Source organism: Notothenia rossii (genome assembly GCF_949606895.1).
Source record: "Notothenia rossii genome assembly, chromosome: 6".
In the NCBI taxonomy this organism is placed as follows: Eukaryota; Metazoa; Chordata; class Actinopteri; order Perciformes; family Nototheniidae; genus Notothenia; species Notothenia rossii.
Window position 1 is genome coordinate 40,883,355 of NC_136909.1, and position 17,484 is coordinate 40,900,838.

The 17,484-nt window shown below is 43.8% G+C and overlaps 1 protein-coding gene across 1 annotated transcript; it reads right to left on the reverse strand.

The window, feature by feature from the left end:
• Positions 1 to 8,973: 8,973 nt before the first annotated feature.
• LOC307045180 (beta-1,3-galactosyl-O-glycosyl-glycoprotein beta-1,6-N-acetylglucosaminyltransferase 4-like) lies at positions 8,974 to 13,103 on the reverse strand. The gene is given in 4 exon segments (XM_079690711.1): positions 8,974 to 11,142; positions 11,144 to 11,167; positions 11,373 to 11,443; positions 12,825 to 13,103. Coding segments are annotated over 4 exon segments (1,422 nt in total). The 5' UTR covers positions 12,898 to 13,103; the 3' UTR covers positions 8,974 to 9,888.
• Between the last annotated feature and the right edge of the window lie 4,381 nt (positions 13,104 to 17,484).

A 17,484-nucleotide genomic window follows, 5' to 3' on the forward strand; every position in this document is an offset into this window, starting at 1 on the left:
GTATTCGGAGGCTCTGAGCCCCATTTATTTTCCTCACAGACGGCAGCAAAAGTCCGAAATTATACGATTTAAAATAAAAGCAATAATTGTGGCTTGATATTGAGTAAGAACATGTTTTGATGAACCACAAAGCTTCCGCTCTTCCTATAACACGTAATGCCGTGAGACTACCAATAGACATACATTGCTTTTAAAATCGTGCTGTGCAACACGAAAAAAAGGGGGAAATCGTGTTGGTGAACACGAATCAATAGATTAAAAATCGTGTTAGTGAACACGAAATGCCATGAGACTGGGTTGGAATGATACACACAGATCAGTCAAGGGCATTAGTGTATGATCTGTATGAAAGTGGCCATGTTGGCAGGCCATATCATGTAGACAGCCAGTCACCCTCTGTGAGGCAGAGTCAGACCCACATTTGTGCAGCGTTGCGTTCACAATACCTACATACATAAAAAAATTAATCCTCAGGCCAGCAGGCCACTTAACAGGCCAGGCCATCGGGAAACCTCCCGGTGCTCCCGATGGCCAGTCCGGGCCTGGCTGGCCGGCTCTGATGTGATTGGTCCACTACTTACATATGTCCTGGCCCGGGAGGTACAATTTTCCAGACAGATACTCAATAGAAGCGCGAGATAGAAGCGCGAGGGATACGTAGTGATGTCACTATGTTACATAAGTAAACAAAGGAGTCCAATGGAGGTGTTCCAGGCAGGGGAGGGTGCGTGGGAGTAAGTGAGAGAAACTCTCTGTAGAGATTCAAACCTTTGCACACAATTTACGAGCACAAAAACCTATAACATTTCAGGAAAGTGAAAAGCCCCAAAACATAATAATGCCTCTTTAAATAAAGAACTGTATCAAGTCAGTTTATCTTAACTCTTCATTAAAGCGATCAGTGTTTTCCAGTAAAGCTTGTCGTTTGTGTCCTAAGAGTGTCTTACTGCTCGGCAGCGAGGGAGGAGTGTGTGAGAAAAGTACTCTGTGTTATTCCAGGCATTAGCTCATGTAGTGAGGTGTTGGTTGGAACCGGTGTCTGTCCGCTCAGACAAGGCAGCCATTATGCTGAGAGAACTGTGCTACAGCTTTTCACTGGCCATCAGTTATAAAGCTGGCTTTTCATACACATGAGGTTCATATCTGTGAGGACGATTTAGCAACAAGTGACTAGCTCGCAAAGAGTGAAAGAAAAGGAGGCCACTATTTAGAGAGTGTTTACTCAATGTCAGCGTTTCTGAAGCTGTCTGATATTAATTGAAAATTAAGTGAATGACGAAGAGAGATACAGATACACCTTAATGTGCTTTTTAAAACTGAAAAGTAATTTGCTTAGGTTGTGTGCTCAGGCAGATATTTGCATTGAGGGGAGTGGGCAGCTGAGAGTGAGGGTGGAAAAGTGATGGCAGCCTGAGGCGGTGTGAGAGAAAAGTTGAATGAAGAAAGTGGAATTTATCGTGTCAGGGGACGTCCTGGGAATGTATCGCATTGATTTAATCTTTGCACCGATCAGTGTCATTAAGTCATCCAGCCAATTAAACATTTAGCTTTCTTCTCCTTTCTGAGACACACCTTATCTCAAATAAACACTTCTTACCTTTGAGCATACTTTCACAGTGAGATAGGGCGGATTGAGTTACCGCCGCCCCAACCCCCCCACATCCCGGACTCTTAATCCTGCAGGTAGAGACGGCTGTGCTCCACAGAAACAAAGAGTGGCTGTTCGCCCAGAGGTCCTCTGCTCCGTCCGGGCACCAGGCATCGTCCCCCCAGGAACTGGGCAGGGCCGATGACAGTCTGTATTTGGATACATGCTGAGAGGCCCTTCATTGGGTCTGACCACTGTGAAGGTAGAGCTTTGTGTACTGCAAGAACACACTCTTTATCCTGCCAAATATATTGCCATCCCCATTGAAATATATACAGCAGCTATGTATACATTAGGGAAGGAACAACTCTCCTTTTCATTGGCTGTTGCTGTGAGGAGGCTCGTACTATAGTTGAATGACCGTGGTAGAGATATCAGTACTTAACATTGATTTTTATCAGCTATGTATATCAATCAAGTGGATGCTTTCCCAGCTGTTGTGAAAAAGTATTAATCTATACAGTCTATGGTATTACTATGTCTTTAGAAACTTCTGAATCATGTTTGGAGAGGCTCTCCTGTTCTGAGATCTGTCTTACACTCTTTAGTCTGACTAAAGCTCCTCCTCTCATCTTAACCTGAAAGTTATGTCAGTGTGATCTGCACTAGAAAAATTATGAATTCGATTTGACTTTATTTTATTTAGCAGTGGTTGCACACAAATGTATCTAAATCAATATGGATATTAAAGAGGCCCTTTTATGCTTTTTAGGGTTTTCCCTTCCTTGTAATGTGTTATATAGGTTTTTGTGCATGTAAATGGTCTGCAGAGGCTAAAATCCCAAATTTCCACCTGCCTGAAACGCCTCCATTGGACTCCTTTGTTTATTCTGTAACATAATGGCATCACTATGTAAGCCTCACGCTTCTATTGGCCAGCGCTCCAACACATTGTACCTGATATGTGTAAGCAGTGGATCAATCACAACAGACTGGGCTCTGGTTTCAGACAGAGGGTGAAAAGAGGTGCTGCAGCACAGGCAGGATGAGGAAAATAAAGAGCTTTCTGAACATTAAAGCATGGACACATGTCCCAGTAGAGAAACTTAATACTCATATCAACCTGAAAATGAGCAGAATATGTCCTCTTATTATTTGTGAGTAAATCTAAATGTAATATTTCACTCAACTTTACTTTTTAATTAATTCAAACCATGTTCATTATACGAGAAGAGATTATGCAACCATGTCCTTTTTTTGTACATTCAGATCAATTTAATGGTTCAATATCTGTTAGGAGTGAGCGAAGCAGGCAGGACCCAAATGCAGATTACACTGAAAATACCTTTATTTCAAGGTTAACACGGACAAATAGAACACTACCCCGTCAACACAGTCACAGACAAACAAGGAACTAACAATGACAGACAGCAAAAACAGAACTTAAATACACACAACACTAATCAACGAAATAAGAGACAGGTGAGGAGGGAGGAGAAAAACACAGGGGGGACAAGGTGAACACAATCGGGTAATCAGACAGGAGGGAACACAGACAGAAAACAACAGGCAAGAGAGGGGGTATCAAAATAAAACAGGAAACCAAAGACAGAAAAAGACAAGACAAAACAAAACACAGACAGATCGTGACATTACCCCCCCCTCAAGGGACGGATCCCAGACGTCCCTTGAGGGGTCGCGAGAAGAAAAAAAAAACAAGATCAACAATAGGTTGGGTGGAGGGAGACCGGAGGAGGGACTCAGACTGACATCCCGGGGCAAAACAGAAGCCGAGAAGGGGGACTCAGCCGGACGGCCCGGGGGAACAGCAGACGCCGAGAAGGGGGACTCGGGCGGACAGCCCGGGGGAACAGCAGAAGCAGAGAAGGGGGACTCGGGCGGACGGCCCGGGGGCAAGGCAGAGTTCATGGTGGGGGTCTCAGGCGGACGGCCCGGGGGCAAGGCAGAAGCCAAGAAGGGGGACTCGGGCGGACGGCCCGGGGGCAAGGCAGAGTCCATGGTGGGGGTCTCGGGTGGACGGCCCGGGGCAAAGGCAGTGTCCATGATGGGGGTCTCGGGCGGACGGCCCGGGGGCAAGGCAGAGTTCAAAAAGGGGCGAAGGCCACAGCGGGCGAACTCAGGGGGCTGGGCATGAGGGCGAAGGCAGGGGCTGGAAGAGTCAGGGGCCCAGGCCCGAGGGCGAGGACCGCGGCCGGGAAAGTCAGGGGGCCGGGCTCGAGGGTGAAGACCGCGACACTCAAGGGGCCGGGCTCGAGGACAGGCAGGATCAGGTGGAACCCCTGGCGGGTCAGACGAGACCCTGGACGGAACCTGGGCTGGTGTCAGTGGGACCCACGACGGCGCAAGGGCTGGTGTCGATGGGACCCGAAACAGGATAGGACACGGTGTTGGCAGGAAACCCGGCGGAGCAGGCGTCAACGGAACCCCCAACGGAACAGGACATGGAGTTGGCAGGACCCCCGGCAGAAGGGTCGTTGGCAGGACCCCCAACGGGACAGGACATGGAGTTGGCAGGACCCCCAGTAGAAGAGTAGTCGGCGGGGCCTCGAACGGCACAGGCCACAGGGTTGGCAGGAGCCCCGGCAGAAGAGCAGTCAGCGGGACCCCCAACGGGACAGGACATGGAGTTGGCAGGACCCCCGGCAGAAGAGTAGTCGGCGGGACCCCCAATGGGACAGGACATAGGGCTGACAGGACCCCCAGCGGAACCTCCAACGGCACTTGAGTAGGGACTTGAGTAGGGACTGGAGAGGGGACTCGAGAGGTGACTCGAGAGGTGATTCGAGAGGTGACTGGAGAGGGAACTTGAGAGGAGGCTTGAGAGGGAACTCAAGAGGAGACTTGAGGGAACTCGACAGGGGACTCGACAGGGGACTAGAGAGGGGACTAGAGAGGGAACTCGAGAGGTGACTTGAGAGGGAACACGAGAGGGGACTGCCGGAATGCCGACAGGACACGGGGAGCTGGCGTCGGCCGGTACGCCGACAGGACACGGGGAGCTGGCGTCGGCCGAAGAGCCAACAGAAGACGAGGGGCTGGAGTCGGAAGGTACGCCGTCAGGACACGGGGAGCTGGCGTCGGCCGGAGAGCCAGTACTGGAGCTGAAACCATAGCTGCTGGGGCCGGTCCTGGAGCCGGAACCATGGCTGTTGGGCACGGAACAGAAGCCTGGACCCTGGCTGTGTGAGCCAGGTAATGGAGCACGGAAGCATGGCTGTGTGGGCCGGTACTGGTGCACGGATCCATGACTTTGTGGGTCGGTTCTGGAGCCTGAACCATGACTGCTTAGGCCAGAACTGGGGCTGGAACCATGGCTGCTGGGGCCAGAACTGGGGCCGGAACCATGGCTGCTGGGGCCAGGACTGAGGCTGGAACCATGGCTGCTGGGGCCAGAAATGGGGCCGGAACCATGGCTGCTGGGGCCAGAACTGGGGCCGGAGCCATGGCTGCTGGGGCCAGAACTGGGGCCGGAGCCATGGCTGCTGGGGCCAGAACTGGAGCCAAAGCGTGGCTGCTGGGGCTCGGTTGCTAGCCTGGACTTGCAACTTCTTCTCTTAGGAGCCTTTTGGAGGCTCCGTGGACCTCCAAAAGCCAGACGAGTACCCGAGAACGGCTCCTGGACAGGAGCAGGACATGGGGAAGAAGCAGGGGTTGACTCCAGGCGGAACACACCGAGACGTATGGTGTCAGGCTGGGAACCGGGAGGCAGGGGGACAGCACGCCTGGGGCTAGCAGGCCGCGAATCACACACCGAGAGGAAGTCCAAAATCCAGCCAGGTAAGAACTTCACTAAGCATGGTTTCTCAATAACCATCTGGTGCGCCTCAGCCAGAGCAGCCTCTCGCTGCTGAGCAACGGACGCTCCCCTCCACCTATCAGAGCAGCAAGCCAAAGAAAAAGAAAAACTTAGTAATTCCAGCTCAAATGGATCTGCTGGGCCCATCCTTGGTTGGTTCCTTCTGTTAGGGGTGAGCGAAGCAGGCAGGACCCAAATGCAGATTACACTGAAAATACCTTTATTTCAAGGTTAACACGGACAAACAGAACACTACCCCGTGAACACAGTCACAGACAAACAAGGAACTAACAATGACAGACAGCAAAAACAGAACTTAAATACACACAGCACTAATTAACGAAATAAGAGACAGGTGAGGAGGGAGGAGAAAACACATGGGGGACAAGGTGAACACAATCGGGTAATCAGACAGGAGGGAACACAGACAGAAAACAACAGGCAAGACAGGGGGTGAAGACTTATCAAAATAAAACAGGAAACCAAAGACAGAAAAAGACAAGACAAAACACAGACAGATCGTGACAATATCTGCATACTTAAATTACATTTTATTAAACATTATTAGCAATATTTTTTTATTTTAACTTTAAATATATATAAATAAATGAAAACCAAATAGTTTAATCAAAAAAATTAAAACAGCAGATTCGCAAAGTAATGTATGGCATGTAACGGGATTATATAATAAGCGTACAAAACGGTAACTATTATCCCTTACAGTTAAATTTTAAAAAGATGCAATCTCATAACTGTTGCATTTTAAAAGATCACATTACAGCACTATCAGGATTACAATGTTACTGAAACCTAAAAAGAGCATATAGTGTTTGTTGTAAAAGATCGGATGTTCTCTCTTCTCTGTCAGCTGTACTGTTCTGTAGGCTAATACTTTAAGTGTGAATCTATACGCCTACTGCCTGAATCTGCTTTATGGTTTTCACTTTCTTTGCTTCATTTGTTCTGTTTTTAACTCAGCAGGTGAACCTATATGTTCATAGAATAGTCTGTGTGAGCTTAACTGTGTGTAAAAGTCAGAGCCATTTTAATTACAGAGCACCATCCACACCCAAGGCAAAGAAAGATATCATACATGAAGAACAGGAGACGGTAAGAAGGAAGCCATTCACGCATGGGAACCTATCAGTCATCTGCAAAAGCAGTAATGAGCCAGTGTTGAATTTCAGATTGGACGCCGTCCTGTTGAATACCTGCTGCCGGACAGTCCAGAGCAGTCAGTCGCTTTCCTTAGCTGCTCCGGGCGTTTGGCCAATGATTTCCTCTTTGCATAATAAACAATGTTGGAACAGTGGGTCTAATGTAATTACCTCCAGCAGGAAAGGTTGTTCTTAATGTCTTGTATTTTTAAAGCCAAGAAACGCTACAAAACAAATCACAAATTAAATGAGAATATGCATGGGGTACGGAGGGGCTAGCCAAAAGTGCTGCTGAAACTGAATCATAAATTCACAGACTTGGAAGATGACTCAGCAACTCTTTGGGAAAGAGGTCTTAATGAGCCAGGGGGAAACCAGCTTGGATCCAGTCCAAAATACCAGAGCACAGAGAAAGAATGATGCTTATTGTTCATTGTATACCTGCAGATAGACACGCACGTTAGAGGAGGGGGGTTTCTTATTCAGATTTCACCTGGCCTCTACAACCCCTGTACTCCGTAGAGCAGCCATGAATTGAGTTTATTGTGAGGAGCAGGTGGGGGGGGGGGGGGGCACTGCAGTTAAACATTTACAACTTCTGCGAACACGTCCATGCTAATGAAGCAAAGAGAAGATCCACTGTGGTCCATCTACAGGGCTTCAGTGGTGATATTTCCATTAGTGAAGAGAAGAGGGGATGTCACAAACTAGTCCATTATCCATGAGCAGGTCTTCTCATAAGATAACTGTAGCGTTTGATCATCACACATAATGGTGCTCAGCTCAGCAGAGGGACTTTGCCCTTTTATGGAGTTCTAGATTGATTTGATATGTTCTTAAAGAGGAAACACTTTGCGGATGAGTTAAAAGATAAAGGTAGGCTACTTCCAACTTGGCAGCATATTTGTATTAGACCCTCACTGCCGATAAACTCCCACGTCTCTGAGCACATGTGCATCACTTTTTTCATGTTTCCAGCACCCACGTCCGTCAAACACTCCGACTCCACAGACTCTCTGTTTGTTCTTTAGGTGTGCCACCATGATGAGTGTTTCTTTGGGGAAATTGAAAAGGTTCCTCCAGTTACATTGTGCTCCTGCGTGTACAAATCCCTGTGGCAACATTTGCAGGGATACTGCAGTCTGAGCCTGAGCGAGGCGTTGTGTAATCACATCAGGCTGCCTAACATTGGTGCTTGGTTAACTATTTAATGGTAAACAAATCCAGAAGAGAGTGGGTTATCCTGGTGTATCAGATCAATTAAAGCAAGTGGCGGTTCTAGACCAAACTTACTGGGGCCGCGCTGTGGGCCAGTTATTTTGAGAGGGGTACATTTAATGCGCTTTAACATTTTAAATTCAGTATAAAGTCATATACCACAACATCACATAAAACACAATTATTGGTGTTTGTTTGGTAAAATACTTTTAGTCTAAGATACCATTTTATTTCATTATATAATATTAAATCTGTTAGCTCCACAACAGTATTTGCTGCAACATAATCAGCAATTGTATTATGATAATTTTGATAAGGGGGCCAAGGGGGTCCAAGTTCAGTGTAACAGGGGCACTGGCCTTGTACTTGTACGTTAAAACTTTACTTGAGTATTTTCTACTTTTACTCCACTACATTTATTTTACAGCTTTAGTTACTAGTGACTTTTAAAATATGGTGCTTAAAGGAGCCACTCTGCATAATGAGTACTTTTACTTTGGGTTCTTAAAATATATTTTTTGATGCAAATACTTTTGTACTTTTACTTAAGTACACCTTTAAATGCACTTATTTTACTTATAACTCAGTGCTTTTGCACTATAGTATTGCTACTTTTACTTACGTAAATAAACTGATGAATTCTTCTAGCCTGCTTGTGAATGCTGGCCAGGTGGGATGGGGGGGTTCTTTGGAGGCCTCTCTGCTGTATTCTGACAGACAGAATGATCACACTAATTTAATCCACTTTATATCAGTCTTGTTAAGTCATCAGTATTTGGAGCCAAGTCTGCAGGCAGCCAGAGAGAGAATTAAAATAGCACTTACTGTGGAGACGCTGGGGAACGACTGCAGGGCTAGAACTTCTTATACAGGCATGTAAGCCTGTTGAAGCATTGTAAACAACAAACACATGGCATTGTGTGCATCCTTAAGCCTGACAACACGCTGAACACAGAGCCATTTTATATTTGTGGTTAAAATCAATGTATATGCAAGGTGGACACAATAACATAACCACCTGTCTGTTTCTGACTCATCCAGACAATCAAATACCTGTTTACCTGTACCATAGTTCACTAAATGAGTGCAAACATATTGGAGAGCAGTGTCTGACAGTCTTTAAAACATTGTATTATTGTAAACAAAAAGCCAGAGCCTTTTCAATGAGCTTCATGCCAAACCACCCATAAGAAGAATCATACTTTTATTCAGCAATAAATACATCAGCAGAAATCTCAACCATCGAAACTCAACCTCAATTTCTGTTTTCATGACAAAAAAACCTGAAAAACAAACTTGTGTGGAGCATTGAATTAACAGAACACACAGTAAAACAGTCTTTGGTATTTCTAACCTCAATGTAAGAGTAGTCTGTGGAACCCATATGGACACTGGGATCTGATATCAAGTGGCACTTGTTTTTAGGATGGCATTTCCTTAGATAATCCACATTCGTTAAGCCAAAGGCACTTGTATTTATTTATTCTGTTACTGATCCAATTATTTATGTGGTAGTTGAAAGTAAAAGGCAGTATCCTGCTGCAACAGGATGGCAACATGTAGGTGGAGAGACAATTAAAATACCTCAGGGAATGATATTAGACAAACATTTTCCTTTTAAATAAAGTAGAAGACCTCATTTTGAAGAATGATCCCTCCCTATGTTTAATCAAAGATTACTGATCAAATGTTGCAAGTGGTTCACACACTTAAAAACCTGAAATGTTGAGTTTAATTAAATATTCTGTCAACAGATCACACATAACTGTATTAGTTAAATATTAGGTTCAACTTAATATCATTGCAACCTAATACAGTTATGTGACATTTGTTGACATAATACATTTAATTAAAGTCCACATTTCAGATTTTTCAGCGCATGCAAAATCTGCAAAGTGATTAGCAAATGTGGACCACCAACAGGCGTAATGTTTTCCAATGAAATAGGCAGTAGAAGCTAACAAAAGGACAATACTCAAGTAAAGTGCCTGCATCTCACAATTGTGCAACAAATAAGTCCATGTACTCTGATGTCAATTTGCACCTTTGTCTATAATATAATAAATACTGGACCTACCCCCTCCTCTTATTTGCTTTTCCTTTGGGTATCATGTTTGCACGTTTTGACGTTTTTCCATCAGCTTCTCCTCCAAACACTTGATCAGAATCGGATCCACTTTGGGGTCGAATTTGTTAGCAAACCAGTGTCCATAGTTCAGGAGCCAGCGCAGCTCCGCCGCTCCGTAGATGCAAACACTCCGCATGTGTTTCCCCGTGCAGGCGGGGTAAAGATTCCCTTCTAAATAGTTCCATTTGACTAGTCGTGTCTTACTCCTCAGATCTGTAACGTCAGCCTCTGATCGGGGAATGTGTCCTGGCACCCCGGGGACCCTGACCAGGGTGGCCCAGAAGTGTTCATCTGGAGAGTATGTGTCAGCTGACCAAGCCAGGAAGTCCTTTGCCACCTGGCTGCTGCTAATGTAGTTCACAAAATCCTGTGAGAGGACAAAATATGCACTCCCAATGAACATCTCGATACCGTGAGGGGGGACATCTTTGAGCGCTGTGGTTTTGACAGGAAGACGACGGTACTCATAAGGCACATTTTTCAGCTCGTGCTTGAAGCTGTAGCGCTGCTTCTTGAGCTCACTGGGCCGGCTGGACTCCAGCATGTTGCTGCCGTTCAGCTGCTTCAGCTCCATCACCAGCTCATAGTTGGACTTGAGAGGAAAGTCCTGGCCACACAGGTTGATAACATACTTCCACTTGACCTCTGACTTTAGCAGGTCAGAAAGGCAGTTTAGGTCAGCATTCAGCCTGCTTATGTGGGCATATTGCACAGACTCTAGTTTTGAGGCGATGAGCACATTTGGAACACACCGAGCCAGGTTGGTAACGGCCTTTATGAACGCTGGGGAGGACTTCTGATCATAGTGGATGCAGTAGATGTTATTAGGTGCATAGATGGCATGGAGAATCCGCTCCACCATGGGTGCATTCTTGTGCACCACCAGGGAGTAAGCCAATGGGAAGCTGCGCTCTGCGTTCGACACTGGAGCCTCATGGTATCCTCTTGTTCTGATAAACTTTTGGCAGTCTGAGGTCAAACTCACAGTGCTATCATCGTCCACATCAACAATGACTTTACGCTTTATCTCCAGAGCTTTGCCTATCTCCACAGGGTCCAGCTCGTAGATGGCGGTGCAGTTGATGTCGTACCTTCCGGATAAGCTGACAGAGATTCCATAGGGCTCGATGTAGACGCTGTCCCTCACTGTCACTTTAATGTAGACCAGCTTGAGCAGACACACCGCCAGCAGAGACAGAGAAAACAGGAAGCACCTGTGTCTCAATCTATGTGTGTAGTAGGCACATCTTATTTTCATTCTGGGAACAAATGGATAAAAAAAGACATGAAAGGAAGCAGTTACTACTAAAAGTATCAATTTTACCAAATTATTTGAAGTCAGTCTTGGGACATGACACTGGAACTTTAAGTTTTATGAACACATCAGGCATTTTGTATCTGGTGATTGTGTTTTGTAGGTAGGTCAATAGTTTTAATAGCTGTTTGTGGTCTTAAAGAGCCTACCTTGCTCTCTAAGGTTGTCTCTGAGCGGCTCTCCTGCCATGCAAACTCCTCCTGCAGATCCACATTAGAACCTTAATACAATGAAACACATGCATCTATTGAGTGTAAGGGGAAGCACAGGAAAAGGACAATGGTGTGGTCACACAACAACTAACTGACTGAATAAATTCAACACAAGTGTGCAGTGGTGGGAAAAAAGTACATTTACTCAAGTACTGTACTTAAGTACAATTTTGGGGTACTTGTACTTCAGTTGAGTATTTCCATTTTATGTTACTTTATACTTCTACTCTACATTTAAATAATGTAATATTACTCCAGTACATTTATTTTTACAAAATGAATCTCTATAAATTCAACTAGTGGACTACTTCTCACAAAAGAGTTAAATTATTAAAATATATTTTGAGTCCAAGTCCATCAGTTTCTCTACAACAGTAAAATGCTACTTGATACAACAATATCATCTAGAAATGTCACATATATCAATATAATTACTTTGTATACTTACTAAGTAGGCCTACATTTAGCTGATAATACTTTTGTACTTTTACTCAAGTTAGATTTTGAATGGAGGATTTTTACTTGTTAAATACTGTTATTTTCACAGTCATCCGAATGCATCACGAACAGTGACAACTGAAAACTTGTTAAACTCACTTGTTTTTTTAGCTTTTGTTTTAGAAAATGCTCATCATTACATCATCTGCTGTCTTAAACAAACCTTTCCTGAAGCGTTTTCAATTCAATTTCTTGATGCAAGCTCTTTAGTACAGCCTTGTTAATAAATTATACTTTTAAAAAGTGATAAGGTCCAAATCAGACGTTTCAAAAAGTGGTGGGGTTAAGTCCTCACTGTGTCACTATAGGAGCAGAGGTGAGAGAAGTACTCAGATATTGTACTAAAGTAAAAGTACCAGAGTGAAGGAATACAAGTAAAAGTCCTGCATTCAAAAGGATACTCATGTAAAAGTAAAAAAGTATTAGCATCAAGATATACTTAAAGTACCAAAAATAAAAGTAGTAATTTTGCAGATTGGTCCATCTCAGAATAATATATATGTTTTATAATTATTGATCATTAAAGTGTTCTCAAAGCTGGAGCTAGTTTGAATGACCTTGTATACTGCAGGGTAGCTTGTGAATGTAGGCCTACTCCAGGTTTAACTAAAGTCTGATTTAAGATTCGATTATATTTCACATCATTCATCCACATCTGTAAAGTAACTAAAGGTACAAAATACTTGTAGTGGAGTAAAAGTAAAAACTTTAACTCTGAATTGTACAAGAGAAGAAGTAGCATACAATGGAAATACTCAAGTAAAGTACAAGTATCTCAACATTAGTACTTGGGTAAATGTAGTTAGTGTCTGCCCACCTCTGGTGAGGATCACTTCCAGTTTGGAATCAGACACTCCTTTTGGTTAAATTAAGATTTCCTTCGTTACGCACCGGACGGCTGTCTTTCACTCTGTAAGGAATCACATGATGAGGCACTGTCCCACCGCAGTCTGTCCGGTAGCATCTATACACCTGGAAACGGTATCGACTGATGACCAGTTAACGATAGTCGAGGCAGCAGACAACTTACCAGCCAACACGCGTAAAGAGAGTTCCAGAGTCCCGTGTGCTATGTCCGGGGCTCCATCGCGGACTGGAGCGGCGGAGAGGAGCCATAAGCGGAAAGGAGTGGTGGGGGGAGAGTCCGCCCACCGCCCGGCCACGTGCAGCACATCACTAGCACCCGATACATTCAGCACCCACTCACCAATGATTAACCCAAGGCGCAGCTTCTCATATATGTAACACCCTTCCCCATCATCAGTGTGTCCATGTGTACGGTAAACAGTGCAGGGCCTCACACAGCACACCCACAGATCCATCAAATATTTATTGTTTTTGCATAAATGCAGTTGAACAGTTTATGCTAGTGCGAAACCTGTAAATCAATCATTCTAAATAACATTGGAAGTAACAGAGCCCACAATGGGTACAGGAAATGAGTCATAAAACAATTAAAACTCAACAAGTGAACTTCACAGAACAAACAATACTGGACAAAGTGTGTATAATTTTTATAATTCCCCCCAGTCATCAGGGTTTTTCTCCAAGAGCTTCTTCCAATAGTAATCACTTTGAGCACTTGGCAGCAATTCATCATCCTCCACCAGATGGACGATCTTGATGGTTAGTATAATCCTTCTCAGGTCTTCCTCTGCAGAAACAGAAAAGGACATTTAAAACCATGCTTTACATATCAAGTCCCCTTTTAAAATAAATGTACAATTCATTTTAATGAGGCTGGTTGACACAGTGCTGAGTGAAACTCCAGGTGGGAGATGTATGAGGCGGCTGATTCATTATTGACATAGAAAAAGCTACGCTGCAGCGGCTGCCTGCCTGCCCTCTTTACTTATAGGAGTGGCTGTGAATGAAATGTGACAGGGGGATGTGTTGGAAGTGAGGTTGTTAGGGTTAGGCAGCAGACAGGAATAACAGACCTGGGGTCAGCACCTCCAGGGGAGAAGCAGCGCTGCAGTCTTGAACATCGGGAGAAGCCTGTGCTGAGTGTCCTTCAGCCTCCATGTTCAATAAATAATAAGACAAAGGTTTGCCTCTGATCATCACCTGGAAGCACAGTGGAAGGAGTTCATCACAGATATATTTGAACACCATTGAAGCGTCAGATTATGAATGATGACTTATTAATGAGAGTGTCAAAGTCTGCTGGGTTGGATATGTGAAACCTGAGAGCAGATCCAATGTCTTTCGGCAGCAGACATTAAACAGGTCTCTTTAATTTTCTCAATGAGATGGAGGATACAGAGGACTGTGTGTGTGTGTGTGCAGCTCTACAGCAAACACTCAATAATTTACAGCCTGATGCTGTGTCTGTCTTCACAGACCCCTACTGGCAGGAACCAGCAGACAAGTGAACCTTGTTCCACACAAACAGCTTAATCACCATGGATTCACTATAACAAACGGAAATAGAAGCTAAATGAAATAAAAAGGCAGATTTTAATATCATGAAATGCATGTAAGTACTGTGCTGTCATATTTTGTATTGATGCAACCTGTTTACGGTATTTTTTCCCTTAGTTATTCGTGTTGCCTTTTTGTTATTACTGGTTTCCATGATTAAATTATACATCATTTTATAATTGATTTCAATCAGTGATTTATCAAGTGTGTCAGTTACAAAAGCCCATATTTTCTTTAAAGGCAAATATTCAAATCATGCATATAGTATAATGTTTTAAATGAGTCATGCAACATTTAGATTAAAACGATTATTCTCTCTGTCGCTCGCAGCTCCAAGCCTCCCCAAGACGTTCAATTATTTAAAAGTTCCAACTTTTTTTTTTTTGCCCTCACAGAGGGACTTACAGATACATTACATTACATTGCATTTAGCTGACGCTTTTATCCAAAGCGACTTACAATAAGTGAATTCGACCGACAAAATACAAACTTGAAGAAAACAGAATCATATAAGTACATCAGGTTTCATAGAGCTAAAACATTTCAAGTGCTACTCAACTGGCTTTAGATAAGACAGTCCTTTATTAGTATATAAGTGCTTTGTTAATAGTTCTATCGCTCGAAGTGGAGTCGAAAGAGATGAGTTTTCAGTCTGCGCCGGAAGATGTGCAAGCTATCTGCTGTCCTGATGTCAATGGGGAGCTCATTCCACCATTTTGGAGCCAGGATAGCAAACCCACGTGTTTTTGCTGATGGGAACTTCGGTGCCCCTCGCAGTGCGGGTGCAGCGAGCTGTTTGGCTGATGCAGAGCGGAGTGCACGTGCTGGGGTGTATGGTTTAACCATGTCCTGGATGTAGGAAGGGCCAGATCCATTCGCAGCATGGTACGCAAGTACCATTGTCTTGAAGTGGATTCTAGCAGTTACTGGAAGCCAGTGAAGGGAGCGGAGGAGCGGCGTGGTGTGGGAGAATTTAGGAAGGTTGAAGACCAGACGAGCCGCTGCATTCTGGATGAGCTGCAGAGGTCGGATGGCACATGCAGGTAGACCAGCCAGGAGGGAGTTGCAGTAGTCTAGGCATGAGATGACAAGAGTCTGGATATACAAATGATATAGACAATAATACAAAAAGAAAAATATAGGGAATCCCTTTCCCATGCCACCCCGTGCCTCCCCCTTCCCACCCATCTTGCCATTTCACAGAAAACCCTACCTGATGTTTGTTAGCAATCGTCTGAGTTCATCTATTTCATCTATTCATTATATATATAGCATAACAATTTATCCACATCAAATACATTCATACCTTTTTTTCCAAATACAATTTCATCTGTTTAAACTGAATTGAGATTGACTCCTAATAATCTACAGTTGCACCAAGGTTGGCGTATATGTACAATCATCATTTACATGAATGATATTACCAGATCAGCAGCTCTTTGAATAGATAATGCAGTGGTTCTCAACTGGTGGGTCGCGACCCAAAAGTGGGTCGTGGACCCGTTTCGAGTGGGTCGCAGATGTGTGAGTGAAGAAAAAAAAATAGGAAACATTTGTTTGCCTTTTTTTTTTTTGGGGGGCGGGGGGGGGGGGGGGAAATTCAAACTTTTATTTTGAAGGCCCGATTTTCTAACGCTGTGCATGCAGTACGCGTTGGACTGGAAGTACCGGAGACCATGAACGGTTTTGAAAACTTCTGTCATGTAGTGATCATCTTCTCAATAAAACATCTTTGCTGATGTTTTTTCGAGTCTTCTGGCCTTTGATCAGAATCAAGATAGTTGCCGGAAGTCCCCACGGAGAATAACTTTGCTGTAGAACTATTCTTTATAGCATACTGAGTCATACTGCAAGCTATCAGAACTAAGTGAAAAACAAACAATGGCAGAAAATATTATTAATATGTCAGGTAGCAATAGATTTATTTATTTTCTTCTCAGTGTACCAGAATGGGTAGTTTATATGTTAGTATTTCAAAAAATCTCGTGGGGGAGAATCCCCCCAGACCCCCCTTCTGGGGTTCGGTTTTCAGCATGTGTGCCTTTTTATGTTATACAGTACAGTCCAGCTTTGATTCCATCATCTCATTAAACCTTATTTAGAAGCGTACTTTAGTTCTGTGAAGGGATATAAGGGATATATGCACTGTACTTCACTTTCATTAATAATGTATGCTGAAAAGGGTATATATTACTGCAGGATTTTTTGTTGAATAGATTTGAGTGGTTCAAAATTTCGGGTCGCGATGTATTGACTAATGAAAAAGTGGGTCCCGAGGCCTGAGCAGTTGAGAACCACTGCTCTAATGTTTCCCCCTTAGCCTAATTAGCAGAAGCGATTGACAGCTCTGAGATTAGTAGGTCATGGAAGGATGATATCCATTGCTTAATAAATAAAGTATGTGGGGGTTTCCATCGTATCACAATTATTTATTTTTCTGCTGTTAGACCAGCGAAAAGCACCCTTTTCTGATGGTTCTGTAGGTCAAGAGAAGAATCGTCATTAAACAATACAATACTTGGGAGACAGGGTATTTGAACTCCAATAATCTCAGATACAATGTCAATAACTTGTTTCCAGATCGTTCTTACTGCAGTACATTCATAAACCATGTGTACATATGTGCCAATAGTCTTTTGGTTACAGAGAAGGCATATGGGGCTTGGAATCATCCTTAATTGACAGCATTTTGGATTGCTTTTTTTCCAATACGTAGTAACAGGTTATGAAGAATGGGTGTGTTACTATGCCAATCCACAGACAAATTGCACAATTTCCCTACATGTTTCCACACTTTCACAGCTTGGCCAATAATTGGTCCAAATGTTTGCATGGCAGAAAATAAGACATCACCAAGTTTAAGGGGATAGACTACTTCTTTCAATTTTAATCCAAGGTACATTGGTGCTTTCATCAATCCAGTTTTTCAAGGCTCGAAGCGTAAAGGAATAACAATAAAGCTCCAGATTGGGAACATTAAGGCCTCCACTGTTTTTGTCATATTCTAGATCTTTGTATCTGATTCTTGGGTATTGGTTTTTCCAAATATATTTTGAAATCCTGAAGTTTGTCCAAAAAACCGTCTGGTGGAGATAAAGGTAACATACTAGCTAAGAAATTGACTCTT